The 13170-nt window shown below is 63.6% G+C and overlaps 6 protein-coding genes across 6 annotated transcripts; 2 read left to right on the forward strand and 4 right to left on the reverse strand.

Moving 5' to 3' along the window:
* Positions 1-1489: 1489 nt before the first annotated feature.
* Positions 1490-3108, forward strand: GDH3 (NADP-dependent glutamate dehydrogenase; the record flags this gene model as incomplete). Its single annotated transcript, XM_069356484.1, has 3 exons — positions 1490-1525; positions 1665-2954; positions 3076-3108. The coding sequence occupies 3 exons, from the start codon at positions 1490-1492 to the stop codon at positions 3106-3108; spliced, it is 1359 nt and encodes a 452-aa protein (XP_069206325.1).
* A 1162-nt stretch (positions 3109-4270) lies between these two features.
* Positions 4271-6531, forward strand: Q8F55_008081 (uncharacterized protein; the record flags this gene model as incomplete). Its single annotated transcript, XM_069356485.1, has 3 exons — positions 4271-4393; positions 4846-5289; positions 5341-6531. 3 exons carry the CDS (start codon positions 4271-4273, stop codon positions 6529-6531), a joined length of 1758 nt encoding a protein of 585 aa, XP_069206326.1.
* A 237-nt stretch (positions 6532-6768) lies between these two features.
* Positions 6769-8293, reverse strand: Q8F55_008082 (uncharacterized protein; the record flags this gene model as incomplete). The annotated part of the gene is made up of 2 exons (XM_069356486.1): positions 6769-7350; positions 7385-8293. The coding sequence occupies 2 exons, from the start codon at positions 8291-8293 to the stop codon at positions 6769-6771; spliced, it is 1491 nt and encodes a 496-aa protein (XP_069206327.1).
* A 464-nt stretch (positions 8294-8757) lies between these two features.
* Positions 8758-9854, reverse strand: Q8F55_008083 (uncharacterized protein; the record flags this gene model as incomplete). Its single annotated transcript, XM_069356487.1, has 2 exons — positions 8758-9384; positions 9597-9854. The coding sequence occupies 2 exons, from the start codon at positions 9852-9854 to the stop codon at positions 8758-8760; spliced, it is 885 nt and encodes a 294-aa protein (XP_069206328.1).
* A 59-nt stretch (positions 9855-9913) lies between these two features.
* On the reverse strand, positions 9914-10327 carry Q8F55_008084 (uncharacterized protein; the record flags this gene model as incomplete). The annotated part of the gene is made up of 1 exon (XM_069356488.1): positions 9914-10327. The coding sequence occupies one exon, from the start codon at positions 10325-10327 to the stop codon at positions 9914-9916; it is 414 nt and encodes a 137-aa protein (XP_069206329.1).
* A 1102-nt stretch (positions 10328-11429) lies between these two features.
* On the reverse strand, positions 11430-12775 carry Q8F55_008085 (uncharacterized protein; the record flags this gene model as incomplete). Its single annotated transcript, XM_069356489.1, has 4 exons — positions 11430-12098; positions 12138-12260; positions 12294-12636; positions 12672-12775. 4 exons carry the CDS (start codon positions 12773-12775, stop codon positions 11430-11432), a joined length of 1239 nt encoding a protein of 412 aa, XP_069206330.1.
* Between the last annotated feature and the right edge of the window lie 395 nt (positions 12776-13170).

Below are 13170 nucleotides of genomic sequence, written 5' to 3' on the forward strand. Positions count from 1 at the left end.
CGCGGGCCTCTCCCCACGCGTCCCACGCCACTTTGGCCCCAGTACCGGCGGCACGAGCGAACCCCAGTGCAGGTAGCGCACCCAGCGCAAGCGATAAGCCCGTGCGCCACGGTCGAAGGCTCAAGAATGGCGCCTCAGCCCTCCCCACCCCCGGCCTATCTTTAGCTTGCTGCCCGGCCGAAGAGCACGCCACTGGCCTCGTATCGGCCAACGGTTAGCCTTGAGCGGCCCCGTCTGTCCGCCCCCTGGGGCGCCAGAGGCACGCGCGCACTCTCCCGCCCGCGACTAATTGGATCAAGGCTAGATCCCCCTTTATCGTGATGGTACTGGCTCGGGTGGGCATCCGCTGCGTTGCGGAATGAGCGCTGTGCCGCGGAACGAGCCCCTCCCCATCGTCCCATTCGTAGAGTCCGCCCGGATCGATTCGCGGACATGCCCTCGTCGCTGCCGCCGCGCAGCTCGCACTCGCACACTCGCACGTATCAGCGGTGCCCTGGTCGCCAGGTGTCCCTTGGTGTCCCCTGGTGGGAATGTGGATTCGTGAGGCAGCTCCCTCTGGTTGGCACACGCACGCGCCTACCTGGCGCACACTGCGCCGCTGTGCGGAATGTGACTGGTCTGATTGTGCCAGTGCCAGGCGCACAGCGGATCACTTTGCGCCGCCAGGCCCGCTTGTTGGGTACAGGCGTTCAGGCTACTTCCGCCTCATGGTCCGCCTGGTTTCCTACTCGTTGATTGTGTGGAGTGCGGCGTTGCCCGAGTGCAGCTAGAAAAGTGCCCAACCAGCGCCCGGCAAACTGTCCCGGTATGTCGTCGGCGCCAGTGAGTCGTATCCTGCGGCTTCGGCGACAGAGCCGACGCGGCTGTCGCGGCCAAGGGTCCTCCCTGGCATGTTTGCCCCGCTCGCCCCGGACTGTGGGATGTTGCCGACGGGCGGCCGATGAAGCGGGGGACAAAGGGAGACAAAGGGAGGGAAAAGTACAATCGGGGGATATGATTGGTGGAATTGGCCGGAGAGGGATGTGCAGTGGCTCCCCTACGTCAGCCAACCAAATGCCACAATTATATCTACGATATCGAAAGGTGGAATGATTGGCTCGAATCACGCAAAAGATAAGTCACGTGATGTCTTTTGACTGCATTGACTGGCCCACTGGTCGTCGGTGGCGATCGGACCGGACGGTATCGCCCGAATCAGCCGCCTGGGCTTTGGCTGGCCAAGCGGGGGACACGGCGGGGGACACGGCGGCGCACAGCCCGGCACGGCAACCCAGACGCGGGAAAGAGTCGACGCAGTGGGGCCGGGTCAAACGAGCACCCAGCAAACGCAGAGAATCGGGACCCGTGGCCTACGTATAAGAAGTTCGTCACCGCGTCGTCGCTCGAGATTTTCCCACACTCTCCACTACCTAAATAGTAGACCACAAACCCCTCTTGAAGAGGATAGCACCAGTTCAACTCGACTCTACCACATCTCATATCCATAAACATGTCCAACCTCCCCGCTGAGCCCGAGTTCGAGCAGGTGAGCTTTTTTCATCGGGGAAGTGGCGGCTGCGTGGTCGTCGGCGACCGCCGATGGTGCCAACACGATCGGTTTTCCCGGCCACGCTGTCGCTCCACCGCTCCACAACCCACCACGGATCTCACTAACACTCTGCCAGGCCGTCCACGAGATCGCCTCGACTGTCGAGCCCTTCCTCGAGTCGCACCCCGAGTACCGCCGCGCCTTCGAGATCGTCCAGATCCCCGAGCGTATCATCCAGTTCCGTGTCACCTGGGAGCGCGACGACGGCACCGTTGCCGTCAACCGCGGTTTCCGTGTCCAGTTCAACTCGGCCCTCGGCCCTTACAAGGGTGGTCTCCGTCTCCACCCCACCGTCAACCTCTCGGTCCTCAAGTTCCTTGGTTTCGAGCAGATCTTCAAGAACGCCCTTACCGGCCTCTCGATGGGTGGTGGTAAGGGTGGTTCCGACTTCGACCCCAAGGGCAAGACCGACGCCGAGATCCGCCGCTTCTGTTACGCCTTCATGCTCGAGCTTTCGCGCCACATTGGTGCCGACACCGACGTCCCCGCCGGTGACATTGGTACCGGTGGCCGTGAGATCGGTTTCCTCTTCGGTGCCTACAAGCGCTACCAGAACGAGTTCGCTGGTATCCTTACCGGCAAGGGCGAGGACTGGGGAGGATCGTTCATCCGCCCCGAGGCTACCGGCTACGGTCTCGTCTACTACGTGACCGAGATGCTCCGCGACCTCGACAACACCGACTGGGTCGGCAAGCGCGTCCTCATCTCGGGCTCGGGCAACGTCGCCCAGTACGCCGCCCTCAAGGTCATCGAGCTCGGCGGCAAGGTCCTCACCTTCTCCGACTCGACCGGTTCGCTCGTGGCCACTGACGGCGAGGGCTTCACCCCTGCCGACATTGCCGCTATTGCCGACATCAAGCTCCGCCGCCAGCCCCTCACTGCCTTCCAGCACGGTGGCCAGTTCGAGTGGCACGAGGGCAAGCGCCCTTGGGCCCTTGTCCCCGAGGCCGACGTCGCCCTTCCCTCTGCTACCCAGAACGAGGTCAACGCCGAGGAGGCCAAGGCTCTCATCGCCGCCGGTGTCCGCTACGTCGCCGAGGGCTCCAACATGGGCTGCACCCAGGAGGCCATCGACATCTTCGAGGAGTCTCGCAAGGGCCGCGACTCGCTCGTCGAGACCGAGGGCGTCTGCTACTACGCCCCCGGCAAGGCCGCCAACTGTGGTGGTGTCGCCGTCTCGGGTCTCGAGATGGGCCAGAACTCGCAGCGTCTCAAGTGGTCGCACACCGAGGTCGACGCCCGCCTCAAGGACATCATGGTCACCTGCTACACCAACTGCCGTGAGACCGGCAAGACCTACGTCAAGGACTCGGCCGTGCCCTCGCTCGTCGCCGGTGCCAACATTGCTGGCTTTGTCAAGGTTGCCGTGAGTATTTTGCTTCCGTCCACCCACCTCCCACCACACCCACCTTGACCCAAGACTTCCTCTACCTCTCCTCCTCTTCTACACCTCCCCAAACAACGAAAACGACGCTGACTTGCTCAAGAACGCCATGCGTGACCAAGGAGACTGGTGGTAATCGTCTCGAGACGAAGAGGACGACTCGAAGAAGACCGCTCGAAGACTGCCGACGTGTGGTCGATATGTCATTAGAAACCGCCCGGGAGCACTGGTGTGCCCCGAGCTCAATAGCATCGGTTTGCTGTAGGCCTTTACTCATATGCAGCTGTAGTATAGCACGGAAGTGGGGGCAGAGGAGGGCAGGAAAGGGTAAAAGGCGACGAAGAAAGGAGGTGAGCGCGGTGAGGTGCAGTGTTCCAATTATTATTATTTGTGGGTGCTGATATAAGTATTGTCCCAATAAGAGGCACTGCCACTAATTCGCTAATCACTAATGAGCTTTACTAATTCTTACGATTCCCCAGATCGTGTTCATATTATCTCCCTAGAAGTTCGGCTCTGTCAAGACGCTCGTGAAGAAGGCATTCGCTCTCTTCCGCCCGACAACAGCCTTCGGCTTGCCGATGAGACCAAGTCGGGGCTCGGCCGAATGCACAAGGCTCACCAAACATAGCCTCGAACAATGCACGAAGCAAGTCATTTCAATTGTCGCATTAAATGACTTACGTAAGGCCAATAAATCATAATAAATCGTAACAAATCATAGCATTAATGTTGTTGAATTAGAACCCGGGGAGCAGTTGCGTCTCTTTGATCCTTGATCACACGCCAGCGACGTCAACATCCCCCACAAACTGTTTCTGCAAGCCCTCCAGCCTGCACCACCACCCTTCTACAGGCCCCAACCCTGTCCCCCGATGTCGGTCTGGAGTGAACACTGACTGGCCGCCGCCTAACACGCAAAGCAAAGCAACACAGGTGCTCGTGCTGCCGCCCAAGATTGGCGCGAGCCGCCCCGTCGAGGTCAAACAGGTCGGCGAGGCCTAGATGCGCATGTTTTCGATGTCGGGCTGACGAGATGTCGCTGCATTCCCCACGCTCCTCGCATCGCTCTCTTCCTCCTCATCTTCCTCCCCATCTTCCCCCTCATTTTCCTCCTCATCTTCGTCCCCATCTTCCTCCTCATCTTCCTCCTCCCTTCGTCCTCATCTTCGTCCCCATCTTCCTCCTAATCTACCTCTTCCCTTCGTCCTTAAGTAAAACTTTCCTACTCACTCTCACTCTTTCCCCTCACTCTCTCCTCACTCACCCCTCACTCACCACAACACTCACATCTAACAATGACCCGCACTCGCACCCTCTCACCACTGACCCCACCGCCCCCGCCCCACCCGGACCCAGCCCAAATGACAGCCTGGGGCTTCCCCCCAGACCCCTCAGCCCCAGACCCGGGAGGGCGATTTGTGAGCTGCCGCCTCGACCCCAGCACGCCGCCATGCACGCACTGCAAGCGCGCCTGAACCCAATGCCACATCCCCCCACTGCCTGACCGCCCCGGCGTACTCGTCACACTCGCGCGGGCAGCGCAAGGTTTTTGAACCCTCTCAAAGGGCATCACTGATGTTCGACGCGGCGTAGTTCAGTGGCGGAGGTCCGCAGTCATGCCGACAATGTCGATGCTTGATGCGTTGAGTACACCAAGAAGTAATTATCCTACTGCACGGAGGAGCAGTGAAAGCTGGTGAGTCGATGCGATGTCTCCGTCATCCTTGCGTCCGCTAACAAGGCGTGTGATCATCAACTCTGACGCCGAGGATGTCGACGAGGACAGTGAGGCGCCATACCCTGGCGCCGAGCTCAACCCCACCTCCGACCCTACCCCTGGCCTCCCTCGGACGCCGACGACACGGCCGAGGACATTGGGACACGAGTCGGCGTCGAGCTCGACGTCGACTCCGACCCGTATTACCCTTGGCCCCCCTCGGATGCCGCGGACACGGCCGAGGAGGCTCACGACGTGAGCCACGAGCTCGACCCCGTGTCGAGCCCATACCCATGGCCGCCGTCGGACGAGGACGTCCTCATCGAGGTCGACAAGGCCGACGATGAGATGTCGGCAGCGACCGGCAGCGGCGAGGAGGAGGAGGGCGCGAGCTTCGAGGACGACGACGACTTTGCCCGCCTCTCCGACGATAACATCCTGTCCGAGTACAATATCGCCGAGCTCGAGGCCAGCGATCAGCGCATGACACGCGCACAGCTGGCCGAGGTCAGCAGTCTCGCTGGCGCCGTCGATACCTGGTGCGTCGAGTACACCAAAAAGCAGTTTTCTTTCTGCACGGAGGAACAGTGGAGGCTCGTGAGTAGATGCGATGTCTGCTTCACCCTTACATCCGCTAACATGCACCAGGCCTTCGCTGTCCTCCCACGAATCAAGCGCAACATGGCGGAAGAGTCCCGGGGACTCTTCCGCGTGAGCGAGGCGGGACTTCTCCAGAAGTCCCGCAAATTCGGGTCCTCACTGCGGGACGTCTTCTTACAGGAGACCGTCCAAGCTCCAGACGGCGAGACCCGTCAACTCCTCGACCTTGCGTACGCAGTCATTCTGCGCACCGGCGGATCGGCCCTCAGGGCCGACCACGAGACCTTCCGCCAGGACCCAACCCTGGCGGCACTTCAGTTCGACGCAGTTCTCGCCCGAGGCGCCCCGGCAAGGCACACGAGGGCGACCGGCCTTTACCTTCGGTCACTCCACGTAGGGCAGGACCTCCTGCTCTACGTGGGGTCCTTAGTCGACCTCGCCATCCGCCAGCGCGAACACGATCGCGCTGGTGTGAACAGGCATGCTCGTCGCGCCTGTGAGGAGAACAACCTCACAGGCAAGGACTGGAGCGCGGTTGTCGTTTGCCACTTCGGCAATCGACAACTTGCGGCGATGCCACCGCCATTCCTCCTGGCGGTGGAATCGTGTGTGATTGGCGCGGCACGGCTACTCTCTCGACCCGTGCCTGCGCAGGTCAACCTCGTCGATGCCATCTGCCGGATGGTGCCACACTCGTGGCTGAGGTCGTGGGCGCCGGCATCCGCGCCTGCGGTCGACGATCTGCTCGAGGCCTGGCGGCTCTTGCATGCCGCCGCGGCCGACATTCAAGAGCGCAAGCAAGCAGGCCGGTTCGCGGGCATCGGCCTGCACCTTCCGCTCGTTGCGACGGCGGAAGCGCAGGTCATCACGAGCCGCCTCCTGCTTATCATCGCCCCCCTTCTGGCACCAGGCGACGACCCACGACGGCGGGCTGCCGTCCTCGTGCGCCACCTTTTCAAAACCGGCGTCCGGGTCGTGGACGGCAAGGTGGGCATATCGGAGTCCGCCTGTGTCGAGCTGGCGCAGCTCAAACAAGAACTGCCGATCGAGCCGTCGGCCTTTTGTCCTGCCGTCGAAGACGTTTACTCGTGGCCATCTTGGTTTGGGGAGGTCGGCATCGACCCGGCCGCGATACTCTCCGAAGCCGAGGTCAGCCTCGCGGACCCCTTCCGCGAGCTGCCGCTGGCCGAAGACGTGTTCGACAAGCTTCGCGCGCTCGCCCTTTCGGACCCGGCGTAAAGCCATCCGCAGCACTCTCACTCTGCACCCCCTCGCCCTCGCATTCATCGCCCTTCAAGCTGTAAGATCACTCGAATAATCGTACTTGTTCTGGCTCGAAGAAGACGCCTGAAAGAAGATGGCCTCAAAGACCGCCCACGATATGTCATTGGAGACCGCACACACGAACATTGTTGCATTGATGTAGGCGCGATGCACACTGAGGCCGAGACACACCTGTGTTGCAGGGGTCGCCGCCTACGTAGCCGCAGGCCGCAAGGCAGCGGTGCGCGAGCGGCGGCTGCGCTTGGAGGCAGGCGGGGCGTCATGCTCGGTCTTGGGCGCGGGGCTACTGCTACCCTCGACGCTGCTGGCGAGCTCGAGGCGCTCGACCTCGGTCCGGCGCTTACGCTTGGTCAGGGGTGAAAGTATCATTGGCGGGGCGGCGTCGGCCGGGGTCTTGAGCTCGGTGGGCGACCCCGGGTGGCTTTCGGGCTCGGCACTGTGCTGGTCCGTCAGGTCACTCAGCAACGGCGGGCGCGGTGCCATGCGGAGGAGCACCTCTGGCGAGAGGGGCGAGGGGCCGGGCGCGCGTACGAACGCCGCTCTCTCGGGCGTCTTTGTGTCCGTGTCGGGGGTGAGCGGGCTGCCCGCGGGCTCGGAGGTCGTGGGGCTCCCAGCGAGGGGCTCGGGGCCCGCAGAGCTGGCCTCGAGGGCCTCGCTTATTGAGCCGCCTGCAGCCCGCTTAAGACTCAGGCGGTCGTTGTAGGAGGACGCATCACCCAGAATGCGGAGCACTGGGCGGGCTCGCTTGGCGGGGGTCGGCTTATCGAGCGCGTCCTGAGGTCAGCGCTGGCCATGTGGCAGTACTCACAAGCTCCTCGAGCGTCTCCGGCTCGCGTCGGGTTGGGGGCTGCGATGGTAGGGGAAACTTGAAGCTGGCCATGCGGAGCCGATTCGGCGTAGGGCCCACTGGCTCCTCTGCGGGCGGAGGCGTGGGCGTGGTGTAGATGGCGCGGAACTTGCCCTTCCTGAGCCTGCGGGCTTCGGCGGCGGCCTCGGACTCGGCTTCCTCCTCGTCCTCCTCCTCTCCCTCCTCGTTCTCCTCGCCCTCCTCGTTCTCCTCGCCATCTTCCTCGTCCGGCGGGTCGACGAGCGTGGTGTCGCCCGAGTCCCAAGCAATGCCGTCCTCGCTGTCGAAGTCGTGGATTTCCTCGAACGCCCACCCAAAGTCCGCCCCCGTCTCCTCGGCGACTTCCTTAAACAGCTCTTCGGCATCCCGCGCACCCAAGACACGCGCCTCTACCGCAACCCCAGCAAACTCGACATACCGCTCCAACAGCCCCTCGAGCGCATCCACCGCCTTCCCACCCACGCGCTCGCGAAGGATGGTATACGCGGCGTCGGCGGAACGCTTTGCCGCGTGGTGCGCAGAGATGGCGCCCTCGACGGGGCCGTAGTCCACCTGCCAGAGCGAGTGCAGCGCGTCTTGAACGTGGCGAGTTATGCGGGTGTCGAAGTCGAGCGGCGGGGTGCTGGGGTGGAATTCTGGGGTAGTGAGGCGCGCGGGAGTCGAGTCGTCGGACTTGGGGACGGGGATCGAGCCGTTGGACGTTAGGACGGGGGTAGAGTCATCGGATTCGGGGGTGGGGGTCGAGTCGCGGGACTCGGGGACACGCGAAGCGCGCGAGGCCTCTGAGGTCGCGGTGGGCAAGTCGGGCGTGGCGGACATACTGCGTGTCACACTGTTGGTGTTCATGAGTCTTGAGAGGATCTTGGACATGGGGATGGGCAGATGACGATGCCTGGTGAGTTGCGCGCGCTCTTGAGCGTGTCGCCGAGGGGTACTCCCACTGGCGCTACAATAGGGCCTCGCTGTGCGAACTGCCTGCGTCTGCCACTGGTCGCTTTGTGCGAACAAGGGAGGTCACTGACAATGCGACGTGACGCACCGCCGTGGCCAAGAAGCAATCACAGCGGCGTCTATTGTCAGCCGCAGGCGAAAGCGAGGTGATCATTGTGTGTGCACACTCTCGGACAATGGTCGATCGTGGGTGAGGACAGGGCACCGCCACATCGTTGCACGCGACAGGATCGCCCGCCACAAAGGAGCATGACCCAAGACAAACAACAGGCAGCCACGCACCCATGCACACATCCATGCAGCACACACGCATAAAAGGTCATTATTCATTATCATGGCCACCACGCATCTAGACAAAAGGTCGAACGAACAATGAGAAGCAACTAGTAGAACAGCTCGTCGGCGGGCATGCGGCGACGACCGCGGCCCACGCGGTCGGGGAGCACGCGGAGCTCGGGCGTGGCGGTGGTGCGCGACTTGCGCGCACGCTTGGGCTTGGGGGCGGGCTCGTCGGCGTCAGCGGGCTCGGCCTTGACTGGCGCCTCGGCGTCAGCGGGCTCGGTTTTGACAGGCGCGTCGTGGGTCGACTCAGTCTTGACGGCGTCGTCCAGCGACTCGGTCTTGACAGGGGACGTACGCGGCGGGGTCTGGGGCGCGGTACCGCTGCTGCTGCTGCTTCCGCTCCCCTCTCCGATCTCGGACGCGCGGCGCTTGCGGCGGGGAGCGGGCGTCGGGGTGGTGGGCGACTCGGCCTTGACGGCGGGCGAGGGAGAACGGGCGCGCGTGGCCGCACTCGGCACGAGGCTAGCGCGCATCGCAATGCTGCGGTAGGCTGAACCGCTCTGCTCGGCGGTGCTGTTGATCGTGAGGCCGAGCGAGTTCCGTCCGCTGCCACTAGTGCGCGGGGGGTTGAGCGGACGGCGCAGGCTCGGGCCAGACTGGAATCTCGACTGGGGCTGGAAACCGGGCGGGACACTCAAGCCCAGCTCTTCGGCGGTGGCGGGCTCATCCTCGTCGGAGAAGTATGAAGAGGAGATGGAGGTGGAGGGGGAGAGGACCCCACGGGGCGGGGACAGTCTGCGATACCCGTTACCCGTCCCGCCGTTGGCGTAGGCCGGGATGGTGATGCGGAAAGGGGTGGGTGAGCGGGTGGCACGGCCGTTTTCGCTGCCGTATGTGGCGTGGCTCTGGATGTCAGCTTTCACCGCAGAGTGCAACTCACGCTCGTTGCAGGGGAAGGGTCACGGGGGTGGGTGCGGTCGATGTGGAATCCGGCTGGGGTGAAGTCGCGCGAGTGGTACAGGAGATCGGCAATCTTGTCGGCGCTGTGGTGGCCTATCTTCTGGGCGAGCATGTTCACGAGGCTGGAAATTGGAATGTACGTGCCCGTGTACGTTGAGCGCGCTCCCTCCAAGTTGCCGGCGCGCCTGTCGGCCTCCCACTCCTCATCCATCTCGTAGATGTCCTTGATATGCGTCATCATACGGTCATGCCACTCCTTGTCGAAGCTGGCGTCAGTGGGGAACAGAGTGAGGCGACTTACAGAGGCTGCGGGTAGCGCGGAACGTCGGGCGCCTCGGGCGCGTCGCGGGGGTCGGGGGAAAGAGGCGAGTAGTTGGGGCTCGGGGGGCGGTCACCCTCGGCCTCACCCTCGGCCTCGGGGTCGAGGGTGGGCGAGCGAGCGCGGGGGGACAGGGCCTCGGGGGCGGGTGGGCGGGGGCGGTCGGTAACAACGCGACGCCTAACAACGCGACGCGGAGGGGGCGTCGGCGAGCGGTCTTCGGGGGGGTAAGGGCAGGCGCCGTGCGGCTGCTCAACATGGGTGTATCTCGTAGTGGTGTAAGTCGGCGATCGGCCCGCCGATAGGGTGGCGGAGGGTGGGAGAGAGGTAGAGCCGGTGACGGCAGGCGACGAGCTGCTGGCGCGGCCAAACAGGCTCGAGAAGAAGGACATGGCGGTGGGGGTGCTGGTGCTTGGGGTGGCGGTACTGGTGCTGTACTTGGGAAAGAGAAGACGACGATGGAGTTGGTGGTCAACGGCCGTGGTAATATACGATTCGCGCTGGGGGTGACACCCCGAGGACAATGGCCCGACCGTGAGCGACACGCCGCTGCAGGACGGCCTTGTCCACTCCCACCCTGGTGCGAGGACGTGCGTCCACATTGTCTGACACGAGCACAGCGGCCATTGTGGACGCGGATACGGTTGCTATTGTAAATCCAGACAATCGTCGTGCACTGCCCTGAAGCGCGCGGTGGTTGTCGCTTCGAAGCGATCAAAGGATGCGCGCGGGGCGCGCGTTGTGTGTTTTTGGCGTTTTTCGTGCCAGAGTGCCACACACACAAGTCGTCGCGTGGCGGTTGTCTCAGAATGTCTCACAGCAAAAAGGATCTCGCCTCCAGCCTCCTAAACCCCCTCGGTGGGTTGTCAGGCCACAGCGACGACTCGAACAGTCGACCTATGGCCCCGGACCTGGTTGAAACAATCGTAGCTTTCAACTACCGACTGAGCCACCCGCCCCGGGCTAGACAGCCCGTTGGGTTTTGGACCGCTCGCTCCCAGATGAACAACCTCGGCATGCTGGGAGTGGCCTCGCTCGCGGTCGCCCTACCGAACTGGAGGGGAGAGGCGTTGCCATCCTAGTAGATAACCCACACAATTACGACATAACGCTGATGCTGCCGAAACGTCCACCGCCGCCCATCGACATCGTCGCCCCAGTATTTGGCTGCCTTGCCTCCAACTTCTCCACTGCCGCCGGCTTCTTACTCCAAGGCTGTGTTGTTGGCCTGACTTCTTCTGCGTATGCGTGTTCATTGTCTTAGTACCCCTGCTACTGCCGATGCACCTGTCGAGGTCTCGCACCGCCCCGTACTCCAACTACGGCGTGCCGCCCAAGCGTTTCGACGATTGCATTACCACGACTACAGTCTAGATATTGTTCAACGGGAGCGATGCAGAGCGATGAGATGATGCGAGAGGATGCGGTGGGCGATGCACAATGGGAGATTAGGAGTCTGACAATAGGGTAATTAGAGACAACACGACAGGCCGTTCAGCACGTGGCCGCGAGCACCGGAGCCCGGCGGCGAGCACTCCTGCGGAGCGCGGGGGCAGGCTGGGATGGGAGAGCAGGAACTGGAGCAGGGCCGACTGGGGCAGGCTGGTGGGGAACATGGGGCGCAGGAGAACGGCTGGAAAGCCATGACAAGGCCTCAGCGGCAGCGGCCTCCTCAGGGGTGGGCGTGCGCTGGCGCTTGGGCTTGGGCTCAGCGGCGGCGAGGAGCACGGGCTTGGCGTCGGCGTCGGCGCGGGTCGCAGTGAGGTTCGAGGCCGGGCGGTCGTCAGACTCGGGCTGGCGCTTACGCTTGGAGCTGGAGGGCGAGGCGGCGTGCGAGTGGGGCTCGGTCTTGACCTCGGGCGCGGGGGTGAGGCTGGGGGCCGTGGTGGAGGTGGCGGCAGGAGCGGGCAGAGACTTAGTCTCGACCTTGACAGCGTCGGGGGCCACATGGACGGAGATGGCGTCCGAGCGGCCGCGGCGGCGGGTGGCAGCAGCCTCAGGCGTGCGCTGGCGCTTCGGAGCGGGCTCGGCGGCGGGCTCAGCCTCCACCTTGCCGTGCTTGCGCTTCGAGGTGTGGCGCCACGAGTCGTCGATCGGCTCGCCGGTGCGCGGGTCGAGCTTGGCCTTGAGGCTGTCGCCGACGAACTTGATGCGCGGGGGCGACTGCGGGTTAGTGCCGACCAAGGGCAGCGAGCTACTCACCTTGGGGCTGAGGGAGCGGCCGACGAACTTGATCTTTGGCGGGCTCTGCGCGCCGGCGGGGAGGAGGGCGGCACCCGCCTGCGGGCTGAGCGACTCGCCGTAGAACTTGATGCGCGGAGGGGGCTGGGGTCAGCAAGCACGGGTACAGTTACTCACCTTCATCGCTGCGTGGGCAGGGCCTACGGGCTTGGCCTTGCCCTTGCCCTTGGGGTCGCGCACGGCGTCGTAGTACTCGTCCTCGCTGTGCTCGGAGCAAGCGACGACGACGGGCTTGAAGAACATTCCGTGCGTAACGCGGCGGAGGTACCCGATGAGCTCGGCACCGGCCGCCTTGCCGTAGCCCCCCTCGAGGGTGTCGGCCAGCTCGGCGAGGTGGCGGGTGTAGGCGCGCTGCGAGGCCTGGAGCTCGTCAAAGTCGTCGACGTCGTTGAGCGCGTCGAGCTCGCGGTGGAGCCCGCGGATGGCGCGGGAGCAGCGGTCGTTGAACTCGTGCTCTGGGCTGAGGGGTCAGCAGGGCCAGTTAGAGGGACTTACAGCCTGCGCGGGCTGCTGGGTCCAGCTTCGGGGTTGGGAGGGGGCGTGTCGGGGTCGAGGCGGGGCGGGGCGCTGACGCCAAAGGCGTGCTTGAGGTAGGTCATGGTGAGTTGGTTGGTGTGGTTGGTGTGGTTGGGAGGTGGGGCGGTGAGGTGGTGAGGTGTTGGGGTGGAGCGGTTCGGTGTCGGCGAGCTGGTACTTGGATGGTTTGGTTGGAGGATGCGAGGACGCGAGGGAGCGGGCTTAAGTAGGTGCTGGGGGGTCCAGACGGCTGTACGAAGAGGCAGGTCATCCACCAAGAGCCCACCGCCTGGCTTATGTGCAGGCCGGTCGCGTTCCAGCTCGAGAACAATCGTGCAGAGGTGAGTGGTGCGAAAGACGCAACATGACCTGCGACACCCTTTGTCCGCCGCCACACCGCCACCGACAACAAATGGTGAATCCTGCTTGTCATGGCGATCACTCTGCGTTTGTGCATGCGACATGCGCGGCGTGCTGT

This window comes from Vanrija albida, assembly GCF_041260175.1.
Source record: "Vanrija albida strain AlHP1 chromosome Unknown contig_6, whole genome shotgun sequence".
In the NCBI taxonomy this organism is placed as follows: Eukaryota; Fungi; Basidiomycota; class Tremellomycetes; order Trichosporonales; family Trichosporonaceae; genus Vanrija; species Vanrija albida.